The following is a 20,042-nucleotide window of genomic DNA, read 5'->3' on the forward strand; positions in this document are numbered from 1 at the left end:
GGAGCCCCGCAGTGCCCCGGGTGGGAGCGGGGGCCGCGGGCCGGGCTGCCGGGGAAGGGGTCCGGGTCCTGCCTCTCCCCCCACCCTGTGCGGGGTCCCCCGAGCTGCCGCCGGGCTCAGAGGAGCTCATTTTCCGTCCTGAAGAAACTTTTTCCTGGCTTGACTTTTCCTTCTTTTATGGGGATTTTGTGGAGCCGCGGAGGGGGGAGGGAGCGGGGCAGCTCCGGGCAGGGCAGGGGGGCAGCGCTGGCCCCGCGCCCACCCCGGCCCTGCTCCCTCTGCCGCATCCGCGGGGGCTGTCCCGGAGCCCCGCTCGGCCGAGGGGGCGGCGGGCCGGGGTCCTCCAGCCCTGTGTCAGCCGGGGGTGATCCCACGGGACGGGTCCTTCGGTCCCACAACACCCGGTGGTTCCCCTGCGGGATGGGGTCCTTTGGATCTGCATCCCCCAGAGATGCTCCTCTGGGATGGGTCCCCCCCCGGACCCAGGGATGTTCCTTGCCCGGGCCGGGAGCAGGGACGGGGCTGGCGCGGGGCCGGGACACGCCCGGCACACAGGACGGAGCCGTTCCCTGCCTGTCTCCCGGGGCTGGATGCTGGGAAGGCTTTTGTTCTTCTGGCCCGAGGCATCTCCCGCATCCTGCCGGGGCTCTGGAAAGGGCCCAGGAGGGGCGGCCGTGACTCAGCCCCCACGTGATGGGGCTTTCGAGGTTTGCAGCAGTCCCGGCCCCTCTCCGCCCGCTCCTGGCCCCGTTCCCGGCTCCGGGGGCCAAGGCACAGAGCCCGGCGCTGCGATTCTGCCCGCTCAGCACTTCCCGGGCTGTCAGGAATTTCCTGGTGCCGTTGGCAGGGGGTCGGCGGCTGCGTCCCGGCCCCCAGCGCTGCCAGATCCCGCTGCCCAGATGCCTTAAAGGCGCCGCGGAGTGTCCTGGCAGGAATCCCGCTGGATGCTGCCCCGGCCCCCCCAGCACCCCCCGGGCAGAGGGGGGGCGGCAGCGGGGCCAAACCCACCCCCCACCCCCGTGCTGGTGCTCTGGGACGGGCCCTGGCGTGGCAGCGGCACTGGATGAGAACTCCCAGGTCCTTCCCGCAGGGATGCTCCCAATGCCAGCCCGGGCTCTGCCTGGGATTGCCCCACCCGGCTGCAGCACCGGGTAAACCTCGGGAGCTGCTTGTGGTGCCACTTGTGAGTGTACCCAGGTCCCCCTGGGTATCCCCCTCCTTCTGCGGTGTCACCTGCCCCCCTCACTCCCTGTCACCTGCACACGTGGGGGACAAACCCCCCTGCAAAGGTGGGGAATGAGTCCCTCTGCACCCCCTGGAGCAGGGGCCAAACCCTCACAGGGGTCTGGGGCTGCAGCTCCAGGGGTGCCCCAGGCTGGTTCCAGAAGGTTCCAGGTGGTTCCATGGCCGTTGGGGTGCCGGGATGTCCCTTTGTGACTTGGGGGCCACTGTAACTCTGGGGGGTTCGAGGGCACAGAGCCCCGGGTGCCACTCCCAGGAGAGCCCCTCCCTGCCGAGGCAGCAGCTCCAGGGCCCCTCTGTGGCACAGGAGGATGGAGATGCCCACGGGGAAGGCAGAGCCCAACTCCAATCCAGCCCAGGGAATGCCAAGCCCCTGGTTCCAGGAGGGATGGGGGACAGTGGAGGAGGAGGAGGAGGAGGAGTGGGGAGCCTGCAGCCCCCGGGAGCTGTGCCAGGGGGAACGTGGCAGAGCCCCACTGCTGTCCCAAGGGCTGTGCCAGGGGAAAGCCAACGGATACAAAGATCTGTCCCAGTGGTCAGAACTAATCGACCGGGAGATGTCCCAGATGGAAGAATTCATTGAGCAGCAGCCCTGCCCAAGGAAAGCCAGGAGACACCAGGAACTGTGCCAAGGGCAGGGCAATGGACACAAAGAACTGTCCCAGTGGGAAGGTTACACTGGCCAAGAGTTGTGCCAAGGGCAAGTGAACAGATCCCAAGGGCTGTGCCACAGGGAAGTCAATGGACACAAAGATCTTCCCCAGTGGGAATCTCTCATCAACCAAGGGATGTCCCACTGGGAAGAGCACACGGAGCAAGGGCTGGGCCAAGGGAAAGCCAGGACACACCAAAAGTGGGGCCAACAGGAAGTTGAGAGAGACCCAGAGCTGTGCCAAGGGAGGGTCAGTGGGTACAGAAGTTTGTCCCAATGGGAAGAATTAATCAACCAGGAGATGTCCCAGATGGAAGAATACATTGACCAACAGCTGTGCCAAGGGAAAGCCAAGAGACACCAGGAGCTGTGCCAAGGGCAGGTCAGTGGGTACAAAGAACTGTCCCAGTGGGAAGAATTAATCAACCAGGAGATGTCCCAGATGGAAGACTTCATTGACCAAGAGCTGTGCCAAGGGAGAGCCAAGAGACACCAAGAGACAGCCAGAGCTGTGCCAAGGACAAGCCAAGAGACCCCAGGAGTGGTGCCAGGGGGAGGTCAGTGCACACAAAGATCCCTCCCAGCCACCAGGAAATAAATTACAGGAATCCAAGGAATTCCTGCTGCTGCTCCACTGGCTGTTAACAGTCCAGGGGAGGGGCTGAGAGCTCCGGAGGGGTCCCTGAGCTGGGAATGTCACCCCAGAACACGGGGCTGGGGCAGGGGGAGGCTCATGGCCGGGCAGCAGGGCAGGGACTCCTGGAATCAGCAAATCATGGAATTGTTTGGGTTGGAAAAGCCCTCTGAGACCATCGAATCCAACTGTCCCCCAGCACTGCCAAGGCCACCCCTGACCATGTCCCCAAGTGCCACATCCACAGGGCTGTTAAATCCCCCCGGAATGGGGACTCCCTCCTGCCCTGGGGGACAGCCCTTTCCAAGAGGAATTTTCCCTGTTCCCTCTCCTCCTGTCCCTTGTTCCCTGGGAGCAGAGCCCGACCCCCCTCCCGGCTCCCCCCTCCTGTCAGGGGGTTGCAGAGCCAGAAGGTCCCCCCTGAGCCTCCTTTTCTCCAGGTTGAGCCCCCCCAGCTCCCTCAGCTGCTCCAGCCCCTTCCCCAGCTCCCCACTGGAGTTGCTCCATCGATCCCCTGGATTCTCCAGCGTGACCCAGAGTCACCAAACCCCGAGGAATGACCCCAAACACAACCCTGGGGTAACTATACAGTGAGAACATTTATTTCCTGCGGGCACTGGGACCAGTCTGTCCCACGCCGGGTGACTGGAGACACAAATCCAGCCCAGCAGCTCCGGGGTCTCCTCCCAGCTCCCATTCCCACACCACAGACGCTCCTTCCCGACCCCGAACGACAACTGGACCCCAAACACACAGCACTGGGTGCCCCCGAAGCGTCGGGCACCGGGGGTCCCTCTGTCCTCCATCACCTGGAGCTCGGCTCTTCCCCGTCGTTATCCTGCTGCTTGGCCATGAATTTCTGTGGGAACAAGGGGAGAAGGCGCTGCAGGGACATCCCAGGATATCCCAGGATATCCCAGGATCACGCTCCAAAGGCAGGGCAGGTGTCAGAACACCTGGGCTCCAGCTCAGCTGGCTCCTCCCTCTGCTTGGGGGGGATCTGCCCCAAAACACCCCAGTCTGGTTCCCAAGCCAACAGCTCGGGAAGCTCCTGAGGGGAATGTGGCCAAAGCTCAGGGATCAGGGTTCCCCACAATGACACCTGGGCATGGAACAGAAAACATCCCACATTCCCACGGGCTGTGCATTCCCAAAGCCCCCAGGGGTGACCAGAAGCCCCCCAGAGCCCCAGATTTGAGGCTGTTCCCTGTTCCCAAAGCCCTGAGGGGTGACCAGGAGCCCCCCAGAGCCCCGGGTTTGGGGCTGCTCCCTGTTCCCCGGAGCCCCCCAGAGCCTGGGATTTGGGGCTGTTCCCAGGTACCTCCATGTTGTGCCGGTGCAGGGGGGTCCGGCAGTGCTGGATCATGGAGGGTTCATCGGCGTAGAACAGGGAGCAGATCTGGCAGAAGAACCCGGCCTTGGGCACCAGGATGTCCAGGGCTGAGGGAGCAGCACACGACAGTCACCACACGCAGCTCCAGAGACACCCCAACCCCACACTCCCTCCCCAAACCCGGCCAGTTTGGGGGTCCTGGGTGGAAATCACAGGGTTTCAGCCTTCAAAAAACCCGGGTTCTCACTCGAGCCAGTCCCTGTTTCAATCCACACATCGTTTCCATGGGAAATAACCACAGCAATTTCTGGGAATTTTTTGGATCTGAGGGTCCCTGCAACTTCCTTTTGGCCTTTGAAGTGTTTCATCTCCAACTCCTGGGCCAGGTGTGGCTCTGCAGTGTCCCACCAGCCCCATCCTTCCAGGGAATGTCCCCCAAGCCATCAGACCAGGAGCCAGATGTTCCCTCCCAGCAACTCCTTTTCCAGCTCCAGTGTTCTCAGTAGTTTTATGGAAAAGGAATTTAAAGGAGGATCTTATAAAAAAAAAAAAAAGGAAATACATCTCTACACCCCCATTTCAAAGCTGTGTCAGCAGTTCCCTCCTTCCTCGGCATGGAAAGTTGGGAATAAAATTCGTCCCAGGATGGGAATCCCACTGCCCTGTGCTGACCATCAATAAATTTGCCTGTCTTTGTAAATCTTAGGAAAAAAGTACTTTCCATGTTGAGCTTTCAACTGGTTAAACATGGATTTGGAGGAGCAAAGAAAAAAAATCATGGATTCTGGGCCCTGACTCTGAGGTTCAGTGTGGTTGTAGGACATGGAAGGAGTTTTAAACAGACAGGAAAGCCTGGAGAGTTTGGGGTGGTTCCTCTGGATTTACCTTTGGGAGTGCTCTGTGCCTTGGGGACACTCAGAACAGTCGCTTTCTTCTGCCTGGACTCTGGTTCTGCCCCTCCTGATCCCAGCTGAGCTGCTGGAGACAGAAACGCACGTCGGAATGGGAGGGAATCCTGGAATGGTTTGGGCTGGAAGGGACCCAAAGCCCATCGATCCCACCCCTGCCATGGGCAGGGACACCTCCCACCAGCCCAGGGGGCTCCAAGCCCTGTCCAACCCGGTCTTGAGGTCCCTCACCTTTTGGCTTGGAGATTCCAGAGATTTCCTCTTCTGGATTCGGATCCCCCAAAATTCCTATTTCTTCTGGTCCTGCAACAGCAACAATGTCCTCCTCCTCTGGTCCTGCACCGGCAGCGATTTCCTCTTCTTCTGGTCCTGCCACAGCAACGATGTCCTCCTCATCCTCATCCTTGTGTGGATTCTTCCCCGGGGAAGCGTTTTCCTCCTCCTCCTCCTCGTCCCCCACTTCGTCGACCGTGACGAAGTTCAGCTCCTCCTTGAGGTGGTTGAAATCCGCCAGGAAATCGTCCTCCTCCTCGTTCACCTCGTCCAGGGTCACCAGGGGGTTGTCCTCGTTGTCCTCCTGGATCTCATCCACGGTCACCAGGGCCGTGGGGTCGTCGGGCACCTGCGAGGAGGCCGCAAAGTCCCCGGCACTGCCCTTGCCCTCCTCACCACCCAGCTCCGTGGGCTCGTTCAGGGGCAGCTCCTCCACCTCCCCGATCTCATCCACCGTCACCAGGGGCTCGGCCTTCAGGTCCCGCTCCTTGAACTCGGCCTGGGGCAGGTCCCTGTGGGCTCCCGGCTCCTCCTGCTCCGAGATCTCGTCCAGGGTGAGCAGGGCCTGCGGGTCCTTCACCGCCTCCGACAGCTCCTCCTCCTCCAGCACCTCGTCCACCACCAGCAGCCCCTGGGGGTCCCCCAGAGGGGCAGGGGCGTCCTCCTCCTCCCCGATCTCGTCCAGGGTGACAAAGGAGGGCTCCCCCTTGGCCGCCCCCCCGGAGCTCTTCCCTTTCCTCCTCTTGGACGGGGGCTCCGACGGGCCGGGCTTGGCTCCCTCTTTCCTCTTGCCCCTGGGGGGGTTTCGCCGCGGCACAACCGGAGACTCCACTTCCTCCACCACCTCGTCCACGGTGACAAACTCGTCCAGGTTGAAGGGGAACAGCTCTTCCTCCTGGGAAGTGTCAAAGTGGGAATATAACACTCGACTTCACCCCCACCCACAGCCTCGGGAGAAACACCCCCAGCCTGCCTGCAGGGGGAAAAACCAACTTCATTTGAGGGCAGGGAAAACTGCCCAGGCCTTCAGTCCCACGGGGCAGGAGTCTTGTGCTAATCCATTTAATTTCACTCGGATTTAATTCAGGAAACCAAAGCACTTTGCAAAATCCCAGTGGATCAATTGACAGCATCCCACACTGCCCGGGGTGGGAAGAGCAGCCTGGCAGCGTTGGCTGCCTTTGGCAAAGGGATTGGACACCACGGGAACAGAGGTCTGGGGCAGCTTTGGGTGGTGCTTTAGGGCCAGATGGTTCCCTGGCATGGATTTCATGGCATCTGATCCCAGCTGGGGCTTCCTGGCGGTCCCGGCTCCTGGGAACAGTGACCGAGAGATCTGGGGGGAAACCCAGCACGTGGGAAGATCCCAAAGCAATTCCAGCATCCCAGAGCCCACGGCACCAACGCTGGGTGCAGGAAGGGCAGGGACTTGGTGATCCCACTGCGTGGGAGGTGGGGAAGGATTCCTGAGAGCAGCACCCAGGCCTGGGGTCAAGGAACCAGGGAATGGTTTGGGTTGGAAAAGACCTGAAATCCCACCCAGAGCCACCCCCTGTCCATGGGTAGGGAAACCTTCCCCCAGCTCAGGTTGCTCCAAGCCCTGTCCAGCCTGGCCTGGAACATCAAACCCCCACTTTTCCAACACCCTCTGCACCTTCAATCCCCCCATGGTTCCATCCTTACCTCCTTCTGCTTCCCACTGCCGCCAGCACCACTGGTCCTGTCCCCACCAGGACCCTGCAAAACGAGAGTGGAATTCCCATGGAACGGGGTCAGCCCCTGCCCCGCTCCCAGGAGACCAAACCCACCACCAGACACGGCTCTTCCCGGCCCTGAGGAGCTGCTCTGGGATGTCCCCAGGGCTGCTCCCGCTCCAGGGACCAGCCACTGACCACGGGTGACACCTCAGGAGCCTCTTCCCGGTGCCCAGAGCCTGGGCAGGACTGGGCACAGCAAATCCCAGCTCCCTGGTGGACACACGGCTCAGCTCCCATCCGGAACTGCTCCGAGGACACACAGTTAGGACACGACCACGACTCACTTCCAGAGCAGCTCCGCAGGATTTTCCCACCAGTTCCACCCTTGTGTTGCAGATAAAAGGAACTGGCTGCCATCAGCTCGTGTGGATTTATTGGAAAGGGAAGGGGAACACGGAGCCCCTGTCCCAGGCTGGGAGCAGCCCGGAGTCAGTGCCGGCACGGGGACCTTCCTGCCCTCTCACCTGAGTGCTGCCGGGGTCCTCCTCCGTGCCGGGGGTTCCACTCTCTCCCTCTTGGCTCTGTTTTGAACCAGCCCTAGATTCCACCTGGGAGTCCTTCTCCTGCTGGGATGAGCTCCTCCCACTGCCTCCCTGTCCGTCCACTGTGGAGCTGCCGCTCCCTCTGCCCTGGGCGCTCCCTGCTGCGGGCTGGGCTGCTTTGGAGGGGGTTTTCTTGTCCCCCCCCCGCCTGGCCCTCGGCTCTGGGGGGGTTCTGCTCCCCCCCTTTGCCCGGGGAGGGCTCGCTGCTCTTGGCTGGGGCCCTGGCCTTGAAGATATCCGGGATGGACACCACTGCCCTCAGGAGGGTTTTACCCACGGCGGGGTCCTTGAGGGACAAAAAGGGGTTCAGTGGAGCTCCCAGGTGGCTCCTGTCGGGGTTTGCCGCTCCCGTCCCTTTGTTTTGGTGGCTTTTGACCAAACTTCCCGCGTTGCTCCCGCCGATGGCACCCGGAGCATCTTCCAGAGCAGCCCCAGCCTTGGCCGCTGCTTTTCCAAGCTGCTTCTCCAGCTCTGCCCCAGCCTTGCCCAAGAGCTTCCCGGGGTTCTCCTCCGCAGCGTGCCCAGCTCTGAGCACACCCTCCTCTGCTCCAGCCACGTCCAGTCTCTTCCCTGGGGCCTCCCTGCTTTTAGGGGCAGGTTTCCTCTCGGCCACCGGAGCTCCGGACGTTTCAGGGTTGCTTTTCCCAGCCTCAGGAACGGGGCTTTTCCTGGGAGCACCCAGTTCACTGGCTGGCTGGGTGACAGCAGGTGACACCGTGTCCATGGGAGCCCCCTCAGCCACTGCTCCAGGGCTGGTCCCTGCTGGCTCCCCGCCTGCTGGGGTCACCCCACGACCCCCTGGATCCCCCTCAGCCCTGCTGGATGATCCCAGTGCTTCCACGGCAGGGGCAGGCGACTCTTCATCCCCCTCTTTGCTTCCCTTCTCCGGCAGCTTTGGCTCAGGAGGAGCTTTGGGAGCCTCTTCCGTCCCCACGCTGGAAGGCGGCAGCGGCTTCTCCTCCGACCTCTCTCCGGGTGCTTTGGTGCCAGCAGGTTTCATGGGAACACCAATCCCAGGATCCACGTCCTCCGCAGCCGTCCGGGCCAGGCTTCCAGGTGATTCCCTCGCTGCTCCTCCCGGCTGGGGCTCGGGGGGCTCCGTCTGTCCCGCTGGAATCTCCTCCGTGCCACTGGAGGTGGGATTGGCTCCTCTCCTTGCCCCCCTGGGCTCTCCTGGCGGATCAGCAGCTGCTCTTGGCACCACTCCTGACCCCTCGGGAGATTTTTTCGAGCCAGCGCTAAATGCATTTAAAAGAAACAGAAGAAATCAAACCATGTTGAGAATCCTACAGTCACAGAAAGCTCCCGGCGGGGCCTTTCCTGCCGCACTGGGAATGTGGGCTGGGGCTGCCAAGCACGAGGGGAGGAATGTGATGGTGCTGGGAACTCACCTCAGCACCTCCAGGGCAGGCCCCGTTCCAGGAGTGCCCCGGGACCTCAGGGCTCACAGGGCCCCCCCAAAATTCACATCCCGGAGCGGGAAAGCGAATGCACAATGAAAACAAAGCTTCAGTGCCTCTGGATTAAGGAATTGGCAGCTTGGCTCTGTCTCCAGACGGGGCAGTCAGCAGCCCAGAGAGCTCTGCCAGGAGCAGCAGGTTTGGGTCTGGGCTCAGTTTTTGGGAAGGGAGGGGTTGCTCTGGGTTTAAACCACCACAAGAGGCACAGAGGTTCCCTTGGGCTCTGCTTTCCCTGGATAACCCACTGCCAGCTCCAGGGTGACACAGCCCCAGGTGCCAACACAGAGCATGGAGCTCCTCAGAGAACTCTTGTGTTCTCTGAAGGAAAGAATCCCCCCCGGGGATCTTGGGAGACACTGGAGTTAGAGGTGCCTGTGCCTGTTATCCCACAGAGCTCCAGCAGAGGAGCATCCAGCACCTCCCAGCTCAGCCAGACCCCCCCAGCAAGGATGGAGCTGGATAGAATGGACTCAGCTCAGGGAAGGGTTCAGCCTGGACGTGGCCAAGGTGAGGGATAAGGAGACGAAGAGACAAACACAGAGCAACAGGAAGATTCAGTAAGAAGAGGAAGACTCCTTAAGAACAGGAAAATCCTTTCCTATGGTGCAAACACCAGCTCCAAGGGAGGGTATGGAGACAAAATGTATGGACAGAGGAGAGGGGATGGGAATTCTGCTCCCAGGCCCTTCCCAGCACCAGTGTAACACTGGATATGGAACAGCCCTGCCTGTCACCAGGGGCAGCAGGGCTGGGGACACTCCTGCCCTCAGTCCCTCCTCTGCTCTCCACGGGCTTGGCCCCCTCAGCCAGGACACAGAAGGGATTCTGACAGCAATGAAACATTCCTGTTTGTGTCCATGGATTCTCCTCCTCTGTCTGAGCATCTTCCACGGGGATTTGCTGAAGTCTCCCCTGCCTGTGGAGCAGGGCACGACCTGGGGCCGTCAGGGCCCAAAGTGCAGATCCAGGCCCAGGGTCAGACTTGAATTAAACAAAGCTCCAGCTCTGCCCTGCCCTGCCCTGCCCTGCCCTGCCAGCCTCTGCTGGGGCACTGCTGGGAGAGAATGGAGCAGTGCCTGGGAACAAGGATGACACACTGAGCACAGCTGGATTATCACAACTCCAGTGGGGCATTGCTCCCCAAATCCTGAGGGGAGCCAACACCCTGTGGTGCCAACACCCACCCTGGGCCTTCCCAGTGCCCTGGGGGGCCCCAAAACCCACCCGTGGGCTCAGAGCAGGCTGAGAGGCAGAGAGGGATGGGCAGAGGGAGAGGAGGGACCCCCAGGAAGCATCCAGGAGCACTGGGATCACCTGCCAGGCACTGCCTGCCCGGGGGTGTGAGGGGTGAGCCCAGCCCCTGCCCCAGCAGTGCCAGCACAGAGCCTGGGCCACGTCCTGCTCCATACCTGGAAAACCAGGATACAGGGAGCAGTGGGATGAGCCAGGAGTCACAGCCTGGGTAAGAACCCCCAGCTATCCTAGCCCAGGACAACAAATCCCAAACAAAGGCAGCCAGGAAAGCACATCAGTGCTCAGCCCAAGCAGGAGGAATTCCCAGCTCAGGGGAACTTCCAGAGGTTCTTCAGCCCCTTCTGCTCCCCGAATTTCACTAATCCCTCCCTCTCCAGAAACACAGGGAAGGGCTTTGGGTCTATAATAATATTTAAGATGTTTTCTGCTTCTTATGAAATGAACTAAAGAAAGGGAGTCCCAAAGGCTCAGAGGGAGAAGCCAAGGAGAACGTGTGGAGTAGGGAATTTGTAGGGGGATGTGGCAGCTTTCCACGTGTTCTGCAGCCACAGCAGGGGCTGGGATTCATGGAAGAGTCACCTGATCATCAGGAATTCACTGCACTAGTTAAAGCCCACCTGGCTGGAACCAAAAAGGTTCCCTGTCTGGCTGCAAAGCTGTGAGGAAGAGATGGTTTGGGAGCTGAATGTTCCCAAAATGGAGGAGTTTCACGGAATAAGGAATGACAACCTGACTTCTGAAAGGAATAATGTCCAAAAATATAGAGCAGTGTATATATAGAGAGAGAGTTATAATGGCATGATTTGGAATTTAGGACCATCATCACACACTTTTGGGGGGTTTTTAACAACAAAACTTCTCCAGAAATACGGATTTGAGTGACAGAAAGTGATTTAAGTCATATTTGTTAACAAAAACTTATAATGCTCTATCCATTTATAAAACAAATCATGATCAGAACTACAACCAACAAACAGTTACTCCACAAATAGAAAGTTTACTACAACCAGCATCCATAGAACAGCTTGAAATGGCACAAACCAACCCCATTTCTGGGTCCTGGCGTTCTAGAGCAGACAAACATTTCTATAAATCACTTCAGGACCTGGATCACAGCGTGAAGTTCACGTTAATAAGTTAAACAAGGAAGTTTCAGTGCATTTTTAGCATTTGGAAACAGAAAGAACAGAGCCAGGGGCTGTGACAGAGGGAGGAGCTGCAGGATGACAGAAACCCTCGGGGGTTAAATCCCCCCAAATTCTGTTTTTAACACGTGGAGCCAGACACACCTGCCAGGCCCGGGGGTAAAACCCTGGCCAGAGCAGTAAAACAGTGATAAAAGAGGATTTGCTCCTGTTTTCCATGGGTTTGGAATGAAATCCCAAACACTCTGGCTCTGTGGGGACACACAGAGCACACGGAGGGAGGAGCAGCAGGACACGGCTGGGGCAGCTCCCAGCAGGATTTTCCCTGGAGCTGGGCTGGAGAGAGGCTCAGCACCCCCCCAGATCATGGACAGGGCATTCCAAGGAAAGGGAGACACAACCCCCCAACCCTTGCAGGCCATACCTTGCTCTGCTCCCCTCCTCTCTCTTCGGGTCTCTCTTCCCAGCCTCAGCCTGAAAGGCAAAACCCAGGGTCAGTGTCCAGCACTTCCAGAGGCTCCAGCATTCCAGAGCCCATCTCCAGCATCCCAGAGCCCATCTCCAGCATTCCAGAGCCCACCACCCCAAACTCGGGCACCAGGGAACTGTTCTAGAGCCCAGAGCAGGGATGTCCTGAGCTGGCCCTGCAGGGGATGTCCCAGCACTCTGCAGACAGAACACTGAGGGTTTGTGTCCCTTCAGGGCTGGGAGCAGAACTGGCTTTGGGGCTGGGATAGACCTGGAGGAGAGGGATGTTCAACAGTCCTCTTCCCACACAGCACCCTCTTTCCTGGACTGTGAGGATGTGAAGGGCTGCAGAGTTCAGGGGGAACAGGTTCTTCTCCTTTTCTTCTTCTCCTTCTCCTTCTTCCCCTTCTTCTGCTTCTCCTCCTTCCCCTTCTCCTCCTCCTTTTCCCCCTTCTTCTCCTTCTCCCCTTTCTTCTCCTCCTTCTTATTTCTCCCCTTTCTTCTCCTCCTTCTTCTTTCTCCTCTTTCTTCTCCTCCTTCTTCCCCTTCTCTTCCTCCTTCTTCCCCTTCTCTTCCTCCTTCTTCCCCTTCTCTTCCTTTTTATTACTGATATTATTAATATTATTAAGCAAACAGCCTTCTCTAACAACAAATTACACCCCAAGTTGAGCAAGTACCTACAAGACCCCCAGGCCAGTCCCTATCCCTTAAATCCAGCCATTCCCTGCAGGATGACTGGGTGTTCCCACAGAATGAACTCCTGGATTGGCTGTTAAATGAAACAAGGTCTCCTGAAAAAGGCACCACAATCAAGAAACCCTTTAATCTGAGATCTCCATCTCCTTTCCAAAGGCACTTCCCAAACTCCCTGCAGACAATCAGGATTGGGAACAGCAGAATTCACTTTTACTTATGGATGTGATTCCAAGGCCTTCAGTTTCCTGTAAACGTTTATCCCAGAGATAAGTGCTCAAAGTAACAAGAGCATGTTCTAAGGAATTAAAACCTATTTGGTTTTTCCTCCAGAATCTGACTGAAAGGTTTCCAGAGGAATTAACTCCATGTTCCTTTGGGTCCCAGACTTTGGCAGGGAATGGAGAAGATGGACAAGAGGGAACAGACTCCAAATGCAGCGAAGGAAAACAGCTGGGAAAAAATCAGTTTTCCCTCTTCTCAGGCATTTTTGTCTCCCCCTCAGCTACAGATAAAAATGGAGCCCTGAGTTTAACCCCAAAGCACAGGCTGTGACATTTGGGCAAAAGCTGTGACAGGGGCACTGCCAGCATGGAATGTGCTCCAGTGGCACATCCTCCTCCCTGCTCCAAGACTTCCTCCCTATTTCTGGCATTTCAGCACTACTAAATTCAGACACTATCAGCAAATCCCAGAAATCCGACTCTAAAGGGATGGAGCAGCACTTCCATGGCTGCTCTCCCCCTAAATGAGCTCTAGAGTGCCCCAAAATGTGCAGCTGGGAAGAAATGTCTGGAAAACAGTGTGGGAGTGCCCTTCTTTGTTGGCACTGACTTCAGATGAAACATTCCCAGGGACAAAGGGATGTTCTTCTGTCCCTCCAGACACAGGGAGCAGCTGGAAAAGCGGATTTGAATCACTCTGGTGGATATTCCTCATTGGGAGGACTAAAGGGAAGGGTCTTTTCCTTATTTTTCAGTGCTAAGGGAGCTTATTCCTTACAATTATTAGACTTGAGTAAAAGTTTGTTAAGGATTTGTTAATTTTCCTCAGCTACAAAGTTCAGGTAATTAAAGATGTGGAAAAAGGAGGGAGGGGAAAAGTGGGATTATCCTGAATTTAGGCTAATTAATTGCTCACAAAGAGGGAACTGCAGCACTTCCACCACGGATGAGGGGTCAGGACAGGATGGGAAGAGCTGGGAAGGCAGCTGGGGCCTGTTTTCCCTCCCTGTGGAAGGAAAGGATGGATGCCCTTGTTGGCATTTGGAACTTTCTCCTGTGAATAAGAGTGAAGGGAAAAACCAGAGCCTCCAGCACATCCTGGTGTGGGAATGGGATCCCAAAGGCATGGCACTGAGAGGGAACAGCAACACCTGGGGAATGAGAGCTCCAGGAAAGGAATTCACATGGATAATCACCTACTGCCTCCTGGGGAGCCAGGCTGGGAGAGCTGGGGGGGTTCCCCTGGAGAAGAGAAGGCTCCAGGGAGAGCTGAGAGCCCCTTGCAGGGCCTGAAGGGGCTCCAGGAGAGCTGGAGAGGGACTGGGGACAAGGCAGGGAGGACAGGACAAGGAGAATGGCTTCAAACTGGAAAAGAGGAAATTTGGGTGGGATATTGGGAAGGAATTGTTGGCTGTGAGGGTGGGGAGGGGTTGGGATGGAATTCCCAGAGAAGCTGTGGCTGCCCCTGGATCCCTGGGAGTGTCCAAGGCCAGGCTGGAGCAACCTGGGCTGGTGGAAGGTGTCCCTGCCCAGGGCAGGGGGTGGCACTGGATGGGTTTTAAGGCCCCTTCCCACCCAAAGCACTCCAGGATTCCATCCCAGAGCCCCAGGGAGGGCAGAGCAGGAGTTACCTGGGCAGGGTCCCCCCGTGGGGACAGGGAGCAGCTGAGGGTGTGCTCCCCCATGCTGTAGGGGTACTGCTGCAGGAAGCTGTGCATGGACCGTGCTGACCTGGGGGTGTCCAGCTGCAGGATGGCCTGAGGGGAACAGAGCACAGAGGGGTTTGTGAGTCACCTTTAAAAAGTTCCAACCCGTGCCCTGAAGCTGAAAACACCTCAGGTTTTGGGTGGATTTTTAGATTTTTTAGATTTACAAATGAAAATATGAAAACTAAATAAAAGAGCAGAGTGAGTCACTGCCTTCGAAATGTCCCAAAACGAAAGTTTCAGCAATTCTGGCTGAATTTTCACTCCTCCTCAGAAATTCAGTTTTTTCCCAGGTTTCCCCCACGAAAACCCTACTTTTTTTCCCGTCCCCAAAAGGCACTTTGCAGAATTTATTTAATGTGCTTACCTTGTTTTTATTCTTCAGCACAACGTAATGGTCGACCTTCCCGAAGCGAAGCCCCACACAAACCACTTCCAGCTCCCTGTATCCATCATCTGGCAAATTCCCAAGGTGCACAAACTGGTTGTGGATGGATTCAGTGTTTACCTAAAAAAAAAAAAAGGGATGGCAAAAGCTGCTTTAACCTTGGCAGACACTTTATGGGGCAAAAGAGCCTCAGAGACACCTCATTTCCCAGGCAGGGCCCAGAAACATCCAATAAATCCCAGGATTTTGGGAGGATCAAAGGGACATAAAGGCACCAGCAGACTCCTGAAATCCCAAATAAGTCTGACCTTTTATATTTGGAAGTTGGGTCTGTTTTGCAAACACTGATTCCCAACAAACTGGAGCAGTTTTGTTTGTACCCAGGAGAACCATAAGGAGGGAGCAGATCTCCCCAGGAACATTCCCAGTGGGAAATTCAAGCCTTTGGGGTTCCTTGGGAAGTGGTTTATTGCTGGCTTTAACCAAATCCTTCTGTCACTGCTGTTCTTGGAGTCACTCCTGGGGCTCCTGTGCCAACATTCCCAGGGATTGACCCTCCATCCCCAAGGATTGACCCTCCAGCAGGAACAGCCTGGAAATGCTTTTCCCAGCAGAAATAAAACCAAAATTTAACTCGGCTGTACCTGCACTGTACAGAAATGCTGTGTATGTTCATTCCCAGCTTCCAGGAAACATTTAACTCAATAGGAAACTGAGACAACAGTTCAGTTCCCAATATTTCAGTAGGAAGGACACTAATGCCAATTAAATCAAGGCATTTGAGAGTATGTGGAGGAAAGGTTGGGAGTAACTCACCTGAGGGTCAGAATCTTTAATCAGGGCAGTAAATATGGCTTCCTTTAAAAAGAAGAAAGAGAAAAGGTAAGATTTGAGCTGTAAAATAGAGTCACTGACTCCCCATAAGGATTAATTTGAGCTTTATGACTCAAACCAACACCTCCCTGCCCCCTCTGCTCCTCTCACCCCAGACCAGCCTCCCAAGGACATTTAACAGGATCAATTTGCAGTTTTAAACACCAGACAGTGTTTGAAATTCATCTTCAAACCATCCTGCCCTGAAGGGAAGTGTCCCCAGCTGAGCAGGAGCTCCCCTGGGTTCCCTCACTCACTTCATCCCTGATGCTCTGGTACTGAGGCACCAGGCTGATGCTGAGCTGCTTCCCATCCAGGGACATGGGGAAGCAGGTGTAGAACTTCACCATGGAATCTGCAGCTTTCCTGTTGATTTCCAGGTATGCCTGAGAGAAAAAAACAAAAATTTGAAGGAAAACTGGAATTTCTCAAAGGCATCTCCCATCGGTGCCTCCTGCACCTCATTCACACCCCTTACAGACTCCATTATGCTTCTCCAGGCAGAAACACCACCAAATCCCACTAAAATACCTTTTTGTGAGAGGACAGAATCAGCACATCCTTCAGGCCTCCAAAAGGCTTTGCCAGGTTGGAAACTTCCTCCACGGAATATCCCTTGTCGGGCAGGTTGGAAACCAGGACCACACACAGGTCATCGAGGTCCTGCAGGACACAAAGGCACCTTGGCTGCCACTCCTTCCACCCTAAATCCCAGCTGGCTGCCCAGAGCTGGGCCTGCCCCATCCCTGGAGGTGTCCCAGGCCAGGCTGGATGGGACCTGGAACAACCTGGGCCCATGGAAGGTGGGATCAGATGGGATTTAAGGTCCCTCCGCACCCAAACCAGTCTGGGAGTGTGTTCTCACCAGAAATAAACAGGAAGGGGGTTAAACTGGACGTTTTCAGACACTACAGCAACACCTGGAAGTGGCTCCAGGTGTGTTCCTACAATTCCCACCCTCCCACTGACCTTCCTGGCTGGATCTGCTGATTCCTCGCTCGCTGTGCCCGTCCCTGGAGGCTCTGAAAAACAGGGAAGGAGGAGTTCAGTGCTTCAGGTTCCTTTAAATACCTCAGGGCTTTAAGAACTTCCTGCATTGCATTTTACCCCTTGTGAAAAATCAATATTAAATACTCATTTAACAGTGACAAACTGGTGGGACACAGACAGTGTTATGGAAATGCTCCCAGAAAGAACAGGTCCAAGGTGGGAATGTCCAGCCTGGAGAAGAGAAGGCTCCAGGGAGACCTTAGACCCCCTTCCAGTGCCTAAAGGGGCTCCAGGAGAGCTGGAGAGGGACTGGGGACAAGGGATGGAGGAACAGGACAAGGGGGAATGACTTCAAATTGGGAAAATGGAGATTTGGGTGGGATACTGGGAAGGAATTCTTCCCTGTGAGCGTGGCAAAGGGACTGGAATGAATTTCCCAGAGAAGCTGTGGCTGCCCCTGGATCCCTGGAAGTGCCCAAGGCCAGGTTGGACAGGGCTTGGAGCAATCTGGGGTAGTGGGAGGTGTCCCTGCCTGTGGCAGGAGTGGAACTGGGTGGGATTTAAGGTCTCTCCCAGTCCAAACCATTCCATGATTCCAGGATTCTCTGACCTTTCCTTATCAGTACTATCTCAGGCACAGTAACTGAGAATTAACCCACACTTGAGCCTGGGTTTAACACCCAGTCTGCTCTGGATGAGTTACAGAACACGTGGAAAACAGGAATGACTGAACCAACGGGGTTAAATGAGAGGTGGAGCTGCAAACAGAGAGCCTGGAGCCAGGGGGGTCAATGCCAGTGTCCAATCACACTGACAGCTCCTGCTAGGACTGTCCTGGCTGCTGAAATACAGAAATCTCAGGGGTCTGCAGCCCCTCTGGGGGCTTTCAGCCCCTTCAGCCACCCCGATGAACTCCTGGGTTCTGGTCCAGCCCCTGAACCTGCTCTCCCAGATTTTATTTCCTGGAATCCCACATCCTTTCCATGTCCTGGCTGGAAAGCATCTCAGGCAGCCCCCAAGAGCAGAGAGGTTTTAGACACCTTTGCAGTTTCCCTGGTTTAATTAAAGCTTTCTCAGCCTCAGGCCCATCCAGCGCTGGTGCCTGAGGGGGGTGGGACGGGCTCCCTGACAAACAAATGAACCCATAAAACATCCCCATGTCCAACTGCTCATCCCCCATGGAACAGGGCAGGACAGAGCCGGGGTTACCTGGCACAGGGGAGGGATTGGGCTGGCTCTCCATGGGCACTGCAGGCTCTGGGATTCCATCCTCTCCCGTGACACTCTTTGGATCCGACGGCTCCGCTTCCTCAGCTCCCACCCCGGGCTCTGCCGAGGGCTCAGCATCTCCATCCTCGGCTTGTTCTGCCAGGGACCAGCAGGAAAAGGCAGTTTTTGTTTCTAGAGGTCAATTAATCCACTTGCAGCAGCAGAATGAGCTGCACTGTGCATCTTCTGTCACATACTCAGAGGCCTCCCAGAAAATAAATCCCTGCTCCTCCTTAACCATGGACAGAAAATCCAGGGAAAGCTTTGTCCCAAACTCACCCATTCCCTGGTTCTTTGGCTATTCCTGATCTACAAACAGCCCTGACAATCCCTGCAAGGAGGGTGTTTGCCTGTGCAACGATCCACTCGTGGGCAAGGCCAGGAAAGGGGAGAAACCCTGGACTCCCAGCCTGGAATGGTTGTGCTGGGAAGGGAAAAGCAGCTCCTGCTTCCCCAGGGAAGAGGGAAACTCCTCCCTCCTCTCACCTGCAGCACTTGGAGTTTTCCTGACCTTCCGTTCTCCTGGCACTGTTGATTTCTTGAGCTTTTCCTTTTTACCTACAGAAATACCCCAAAACCAGGTGTCAGCAGAAATGCTGATTATATATAACTTAAAACCAATATAAAGTGTTATACATACAACAAATATTGTACACATACTACAATAAAATAGCACAGCAATATTATACATGCATGCTAATAATGAATTAATTGTTGAGACAAATATTGCTTATCAATATTATATTAATATTATTGTGAAGAAAAAGACATTATACATGCAATAATATAATAATATCATAAAAGATGGAAAGTTATTATATAATAAAATATAATAGAAATAAAATATAACGATAAAATAGAATATTATACATACAATAACATACATACATATGTACAATATATACACAAAAATCAGCTTAATCTGCAGCAATTCAACTGATGTGACCAAAAAAACCACCCAAACCCTAATCCAGCAGTTCATCCCCACAAAGATGCTGAGGAATGAATCAATAAATCTGTAAAAACCACAATTTCCCACAGAAATCATGGCTGCTCCCTAAGTGAGACAATAAAATAAATCAATCAAGCCAATAAATTAATTAATAAAGACAACAGACAACCTCCCCCCAGTCTCACCTGTCGGGGGTTTGGGGGTCTTGGTGCTGGTGGTTGGAACTTTTCTATCAGGAGAATAAAAAATAATCAGTTTTAAAGACAATTAGCAAATATTAAAACAGCTTTAAAAAGCTCAAACCCAGGAAAAAAAACCAAAAATGGATATGAGTCCATTTGGTTCCCAGTCATTACCATTAACACCAATTTATGCAAAGGCAACACTCACTTGGTACTGGTTGAAGCTTTTTTAACCGTCAGAACTCGTTTTTTTACGGTCTTTTTGACCTGGAATGGAAAGAAAAACAGTGACTGCAGCACTTGGACTTTATTTGTAAATATGTGTAGCCACATAAAAACCATTAATAATTATCAATAGTAATTAAGTATATATAGAATATGGGTTGTGTTCCTCACTGTTCAACTGTAATTTTTCACATATGATCTATACTTTTTATAAATCTGTTTGTGTAGACATACATATATAAATAGGATTATTCTTAAAAGCAGTATTAATAATTAATAGTATTTAACACATATATAAATATAGCCAGCATCTTTCACTGCTTGCTAAACTGTTACTATTTAAAGATCTCCATCAGCACTCACACATTTGCATCCCAAATTTAACCACGGAAAAGGCAAATCTGGAACGAGGGAGTGCATTTGCATATCTATTTTTACCAGAAAAGGGGAATTCTGGAATGGAGAAGAGCACTTCTGATGTATTTTAAGCCACTGTTTCTGCAGCTGAAGCCATTGACCCCCTCCCGGGGTTTCCCTGGGGTGTGTGGAGCAGAACTCCAGCCCGGTTTGGGATGAGAGGCCCCCTGGCCAGGGGGTGCCTGGGGTTTCCCTGGAGCAGAACTCCAGCCTGGTTTGGGGTGTGAGGCCCCCTGGCCTGGGGGTGCCCTGGGTTTCCCCAGGGTTTCCCTGGGGTGTGTGGAGCAGAACTCCAGCCCTGTTTGGGGTGTGAGGCTCCCACTTGGCCAGAGAGTGCCTGGGGTTTCCCTGGAGCAGAACTCCAGCCCAATTTGGGGTTTGAGGCTCCCACCTGGCCGGGGGGTGCCCGGGGTTTCCCTGGAGCAGAACTCCAGCCCTGTTTGGGATGTGGGGCT

General features: G+C 55.0%; 1 protein-coding gene and 1 pseudogene across 1 annotated transcript; one reads left to right on the plus strand and one right to left on the minus strand.

The window, feature by feature from the left end:
- Nucleotides 1-1,463: 1,463 nt before the first annotated feature.
- LOC113962535 lies at nucleotides 1,464-2,492 on the plus strand. The gene is made up of 2 exons (XM_027673294.1): nucleotides 1,464-1,914; nucleotides 2,179-2,492. The coding sequence occupies exons 1-2, from the start codon at nucleotides 1,554-1,556 to the stop codon at nucleotides 2,490-2,492; spliced, it is 675 nt and encodes a 224-aa protein (XP_027529095.1). The 5' UTR covers nucleotides 1,464-1,553.
- A 611-nt stretch (nucleotides 2,493-3,103) lies between these two features.
- On the minus strand, nucleotides 3,104-20,012 carry LOC113962534 (annotated as a pseudogene).
- Between the last annotated feature and the right edge of the window lie 30 nt (nucleotides 20,013-20,042).

The sequence above is a fragment of the Neopelma chrysocephalum genome, unplaced genomic scaffold, assembly GCF_003984885.1.
Source record: "Neopelma chrysocephalum unplaced genomic scaffold, ASM398488v2 Primary Assembly neopelma1_182467, whole genome shotgun sequence".
In the NCBI taxonomy this organism is placed as follows: Eukaryota; Metazoa; Chordata; class Aves; order Passeriformes; family Pipridae; genus Neopelma; species Neopelma chrysocephalum.

Excerpts from the sequence above, each read along its gene's own strand:
- LOC113962535 (XM_027673294.1), top strand. The coding sequence starts at position 1,554 with ATGGAGATGCCCACGGGGAAGGCAGAGCCCAACTCCAATCCAGCCCAG. Across the intron at positions 1,915-2,178 it reads AGAACTGTCCCAGTGGGAAG|AATTAATCAACCAGGAGATG; the intron begins GTTACACTGGCC and ends CCCAATGGGAAG.